This window comes from Onychomys torridus, chromosome 3 (assembly GCF_903995425.1).
Source record: "Onychomys torridus chromosome 3, mOncTor1.1, whole genome shotgun sequence".
Classification (NCBI taxonomy): domain Eukaryota; kingdom Metazoa; phylum Chordata; class Mammalia; order Rodentia; family Cricetidae; genus Onychomys; species Onychomys torridus.
Window position 1 is genome coordinate 102,982,493 of NC_050445.1, and position 6,000 is coordinate 102,988,492.

At 53.0% G+C, this 6,000-nt stretch overlaps 1 protein-coding gene across 2 annotated transcripts in view; it reads right to left on the bottom strand.

Moving 5' to 3' along the window:
• Positions 1-3,425, bottom strand: part of Lhfpl4 (LHFPL tetraspan subfamily member 4) — a 28,695-nt gene extending 25,270 nt beyond the window's left edge. Inside the window, exons 1-2 of one of the 2 annotated variants that reach the window (XM_036180619.1) lie at positions 3,118-3,425; positions 1,722-2,211 (exon numbers count right to left, since the gene is read on the bottom strand). In XM_036180619.1, coding sequence (XP_036036512.1) covers positions 1,722-2,127 — 406 coding nt within the window. In that variant the 5' untranslated portion in view covers positions 2,128-2,211; positions 3,118-3,425. The other variant, XM_036180620.1, reaches the window with a different exon arrangement.
• Positions 3,426-6,000: the final 2,575 nt, after the last annotated feature.

A 6,000-nucleotide genomic window follows, 5' to 3' on the forward strand; every position in this document is an offset into this window, starting at 1 on the left:
GTTCTTAAAGAGCCACATTAAGATGGATCTACATCTGAGGGCTGGAAAGGACGCTGGGTGGTTAAGGATGCTAGCTGCTTCTACAGAGAACTAGAGTTTGGTTCCCAGCCTCACAGTTCACAGCTACCTGTAACTCCAACTCCAAAGGATCCCATGCCCTCTTCTGGCCTCCACACACAACTAAACTGCCTTTGAGTGAACATCACCACCACCACTACCACCACCACCACATACACACACATACATACACATAATTAAAAACAAAACTACATCTTTTTTGTCCCTCCCCCAAAATACATCTTTAAAAAAAAGAGAGACTGTCCATATCTGAGTATATAGTACCTTTCTCCAACCAGCCCTTTTCAGACCTTAGACACTTCCCAGTAGGGGCAAGAATTCCTTCCTACATTTATAAAAAGTCCTCCTAGAGAAGCAAACTAGCCTCATGACCTTGACCTCACCCCTGGCCTTCAGCCCAACTGACAAGTCTTAATTTGACCACTATTGTATTCTTGGTACTTGACCTCGAGTGACTTCAAGCCGTTTTGAAAACTCACACTCCTTGAAAAGATGGAGATTTCTTCCCAATGGAAAAGCTCAGCTGAACATACACCATACTGCAGGGCCAAGTCCCTGTGGTGCTTCCTGCAGTGGTATTGCCAGCAAGTTGCTATCACTTTTCCTTTGGGGGCCTCTTTTGAGAGACTGAACACTTGTTGAACATTCTGAAGTGCTTACTGGGATGAACTGTCTCTAATGCACCATTACCAAATCTTCTCTCTCTGTGATTTCATCTCTGGAAGGCTCCAGACATTTTTCCAGCCTCTACCCATCTTCTTTCCCCACCCTGCCATCCCTGGGCTCTTCTTTGTCCTGGCCAACTCTCTTCTCCTCTTCCGCAATTAGGCAAATGCCCAGGTTGCTGAGTTTTCAAAATGTGACTGCGATCGAAGAGTGGGCGGGGACACAGGACTCTAATGGATCAGGGGAAACTGTCTCAGCAGATCTTGTTCCCAACAGGCCTTTCCTTAGGGAAAGGTGACTGTCCAGTCAAACAGTTCAGAGACTTCAAGGAACTCATCACCATTGAATGTGACACAGAACCCTTCCTGAATAAGGGTCAGGGTGAAGGAGACCTTCTCTCCAGAGGCGCATGTTGCAAGCTTTCCACAGAACAGCTCCCCAGTACCAACACCACAGATCACCCCCCCCCCCCCCCCCCCCCCGCCCAGGACAGGACTTTAACCAAAGACCCTTTCATTTCTCGTTTGTACCATTTCACAGAAGAGGAAACCAAACCTCAAAGAAGTTAATGCCAGCAAGTCCTAGGTTCAAGCCAAGTATCCTGAGTCCCCAATTCACGTTCACCGCCCCCAGCATAACAGAAATTGACAACACTTACAGTAAGCCCTCATTCAGGGGGAAAAGAAACTTTTTCCTCAAAGACAGCCAACAGAGACCCTCGGAAACACGAACATAACGCTAACCCATCAGGTGAGCCAGCCCCTGTGCTTCCAAGCAGACAGACCCAAACACCATTTCTAAGGACTTGCCCCCTGCCCTAAGGTGGCTCTGATGTTAAATGTTCTCCCCAATAGCTGCTGGTGGTTGGCCACTAAGTGTCTCAACACAGAGAAGAAGAATCTGGCTCTGACTATTCCAAGAAAGAGCTCCGGTATCCAGCGTCTTTGCCAAGGGTCCCGCGCCCACTCCTCCCCTACCTGCCAAGAGCTGCATCCAGGCGCAGATCTTGTAGACAGTGGCGGTGTTGCAGAAGAAGAAAAGAGCGAAGCAGGTGATGCAGCCGAGAATCAGCACCATGGAAAGCAACACGAAGAAAGCGGCCGCCTTGAAGGCGCTGGACGGGATGGTGCTGAAGTCGGTGAAAGAGCCCCGGCAGGTGAGCTCGCGGCCCGCTAGCCCGCTGCCCACGCAGTAGTGGAAGAGGCCGAAGTAGCCAGGCTTGGGAGTGCTCACGCTGTCTCCTACCCAGTAGGGCTGGATGAAGACCACCACGTTGATGATGGCGAAGCAGATGGTGAAGATGGCCCACAGCACGCCGATGGCCCGCGAGTTCCGCATGTAGTGCTCATGGTAGAGCTTGGAGGCCTCCTGCGAGGGCAGCATGATGCCCGGGGGCGGGGCCGGCGGCGGCTGCTGGTGGGGGGCCGCCGGCCCAGGACTGACCACCGGGCTGCTGCGGGGCGGGAGCTGGGGATGCACGCGAGAAGCAGCCCTGAGTCAAGGAACTCGAAAGGGCGGGGCCTGGGGCGGAGCTGGGGACCTGGGGGCTGGCTGGGGAGCTAGGAGGGGGTCAGGACAGTGTTGGGGAGGCTACTTGAAGGACTAGCTAAGGTTTCCTACTGGGGGGCCTAGGAAGAGGGCCATGGGAAAGTTGGGGGGCTGAGGTGAGAACATGGGAGCTGGAAGTAGGGGGTGCCAGAAAGTGCTGGTGGGGGAGTCAGAGAGGGGGCTTAGGAACTGGTGCTGGGGTAAGAGGGGGCCGTGGGGAGATGTAATGAAAGATGGAGATCAATACTGGAGTATTAACAGGCACCTAATAGAGGGAGCTGGGAAGGGCATGTTGGAGCTGTAATTAGGGTAGCGGGTCTGGGACTGGGTGTCTGAAGGGGATCTGGAAGCTGATAGACCCTTCTCTATAAGGAAGGGGAGGAGAGGTTGTCAGGGGCTGGTTCTGAGGGCATGAGGAAGGTTATGAGAGGGCCAGGCAGGGGACAAGAACCGGTAACCAGGGCTAAGTGAAGAGTCAGGATGAGGCTAGCGTGGAATCAGGGGCTGACACTGCAGGGTCTGCACTCGTGGGGGGAGTGAGGGTGCTCCTTAGAAGCCGGGGTTGAATGTCGGCTGCGGGGGGAGGGATAGTCTAGGATTGGCGGGCCAGGGCCGGGGAGAGTGGCTTTCCAGGCCAAAGGGACAGAGGGCCCGAGGCCAGGGGGCAGTCTGGGCCTGGAGGGGCGTGCAGCGGGCAGGGGCCGTGCCGGGGCGCGGGGGAGCGGCTGGGCCCGGGTAGGGCCGGAGCTGGGGGTGGCTGCCCTGCACCCAGGCCGGACGCGCGCGGAGGCTGCGGCTGCGGAGAAGGGATGCGGGAGGACCAACCTGGGCCGGGTCGGGGCGGCTGATCCGGGACCGGCAGGGCTCAAGCGCCGGGGCTGGGTGCTCTAGGCAGCGGATGCCTCGGCCCAGGCGGCGTCCTCTGCGCGGCCTCCATCTTGCTCGGGCTCTCCCCGGGGCGCGCTCCCGCGCCGAGGAGCGCGCTCCCGTGCACTAGCGCGGCGCAGCCGGGGCTCGCTCCCGCGCGGGCGTAAAGAACTGAGCAGAGTGGAACGATGGAGGGGGAGGGGCGCTCCAGGTCCTGGCAGTCAGAGGGAAAGTCAGGCACGGTGACCCTGAGGTCCCTCGGCCAGAGCCACACACCCCACTCCCACGCCGACCGCAGGCCTCTGGACTGCCGTGACTCCCTTCCGCCAACCTGAGTTGAGGGGTTCCGGCTCCCCACAAAGCCCGTGGGAATGGAGGAAGGGCCCGAAAGAGGATAAACTGATAGGCGTTGAACTCAATCTCTTGATTCCAGATTACCACCTACCACCTATGACAATGCCTCCAGTCTTTGCATTCTGCTTCCACGCCTTTGCGTCTTGGAGGCGTTGAAGGTTTCCAGAGTTTCCTAGGAAACTGTCAACACCCCCCTGGGAGAGGGAAACTCCTAAACTGTTAACACCCTACGCCAGCCATGGGGATTCCTTGGCCCACAACACAAGGAGATGGGGCCAGGGAACAGGACCCAGGCTGAGTACCAAGAACAGGAGATAAAGGGGCTGGGGAAGTGGGTGTTTCCTCTCTACACCCTCCCCATGCCCAAACCATGCATGCCATGAAGTTTGCACATCATGAAGATCTAAACATCAACGCCTCAAAGTCAAGGCTGGTGACCAGACCAAAGCCCCCAGGACACTTCTGCGGAGCCTTTGGAATCCAGACAAACTAACACTAACTGTGACCTTGAATCTGAGCTCTTTGAATCTATCTCCCATCTGTAAAGTAGACAAATTATACCCCACTTTCCAGGTGTGTGTGTGTGTGTGTATGAATGCAAATGATCGATGTAAATGGACCCCAAACACTTGACCACACTCAGTCCCTTTGCTGAAACTCATATCTATATGCAAAAACTCATACGATAGTTTATCTTTTTCCAGTGGGATAAGAAATTTTTTTTTGCCAGGCAATGGTGGCACATGCCTTTAATCCCAGCACTCAGGAGGCAGGCAGATCTCAGAGTTCAAGGCCAGCCTGGTCTACAGAGTGAGTTCCAGGACAGCCAGGGCTACAAAGAGAAACCTTGTCTCAAAAAAATAAAGAGAGAGAGAGAGAGAGAGAGAGAGAGAGAGAGAGAGAGAGAGAGAGAAAGGAAAGAAAGTGTTCTCTCTCTCTCTCTCTCTCTCTCTGTTCAAGTCTACCTCATTTCTGGGAGAGGTGTGTTCAGACAGTCTTGCTAAGTAGTCCTTGCTGGCCTGGAACTCACTATTAGACTAGGCTAGCCTGGAACCTGCAGTAATCCTCCTGCTTCCATCTCCAAGTGCTACAATTATAGGCATGCATCAACACACTTGGTTTGTGTCGTGCTGGGGATCAAACTCAGGGCTTTGTACATGCCAGGAGAGTATTCTACCAAAAAGAACTTCATTCCAGACCTAAACTTCCAACTTTTAAGAAATGGTGGTCATAGACTGAGATGGGGTATTTCCTTTTAATATCTCTATGAGAAACAGGAGATTTTAATCCAAAATTGTAAAGGAGAATGATCTATGAAATTCCACAATTTGAGACCTCAGATCCATGTGAATTCACTTTCCCTAGGGCCAGAGTAAGGATCATGAATTTGGTTTCTCTTTCTAGTGTCTCTTTGAGGGAGGCTTTTTTTTCTACCTGCCAAGTACCCTGTGTTCCTGGAATAATGAGCAGGAGACACAAGACAAGGAATCTCCTTCCTATACCTCTTCCCACTCTACAGAGGGGGACAGAAGCTGAGGAAGAAAACTGACACACCCATGAAGGGAGAGAGCTTCTGTGTAAACCTGTCTCATGAGCTAACTCATCCATCTGACAGGCAGGGATGAGGTCCCTGAATTGTGGCACTCCAGCACTGGGCACTGGGGACAAAGGACCCATAAAATAGACAGGTGGCATTCCCAGATTCTCTGGGAGAGGGAAGGTGTAGGAAGGAGAGGACAGGAAGGGTCTGTCTCATAGAGCATTTCCAGGTGTCCTACTGTGGATGCTCACGGTTTGGAGGCTTTCCAAACAGTCTTCTTACTCTATTCCCCCATTGTGTCAGGAATCGTTCTTTTCCTAGCCTGCCGAGCCAAGCTAGGCGGTCTAGAACAAAAGGACATCAAAAGGTCCACTGAGCATTCTTACTGGGCAGGGTCTATGGTTTCCCTCTGTGGAGCAGAGGTACTCTGTGAAGTTCTGTCCACAACTCCTCTGACACTAGAACTTCAGCCCCATAGAGCACCTCTTCACTCAGCCCCTGGGTTGATCCTGGGGTGAGCCAATACATTTGGTTTCTGCTTGAGCCGGTTCCTCTTATGCTTTTGTTGTTTCCAATCTGAATAATCCTAAATAATGCATTCCTCCAAAAGAGATAGCAGGAGCTTATGTATTGATCTGGTTATTGTTGAAACCAGGTCTCCTGTAACCCAGGCTAGCCTGGAACTCACAGTGTCATCGAGGATGGCTTGAAACTTCTGATCTTCCTGCCTCTGCCTTCTAAGTGCTGGGATTTCGGACATGCACTGACCAGCTTCAATGGGCTAGCTTGTTTGCTTTAATGGAAGAATGTGGGAACACATGAGCTATATTCTGACACGTTAGAATTAAAAGGCCAGAATTTGAGGCCAAACTCTGCCACATATGAGCTGTGCAGCTCAGAAGACGAACACCACATTTTCAGGGGAGGGGATGGATGAGAGGAGGATT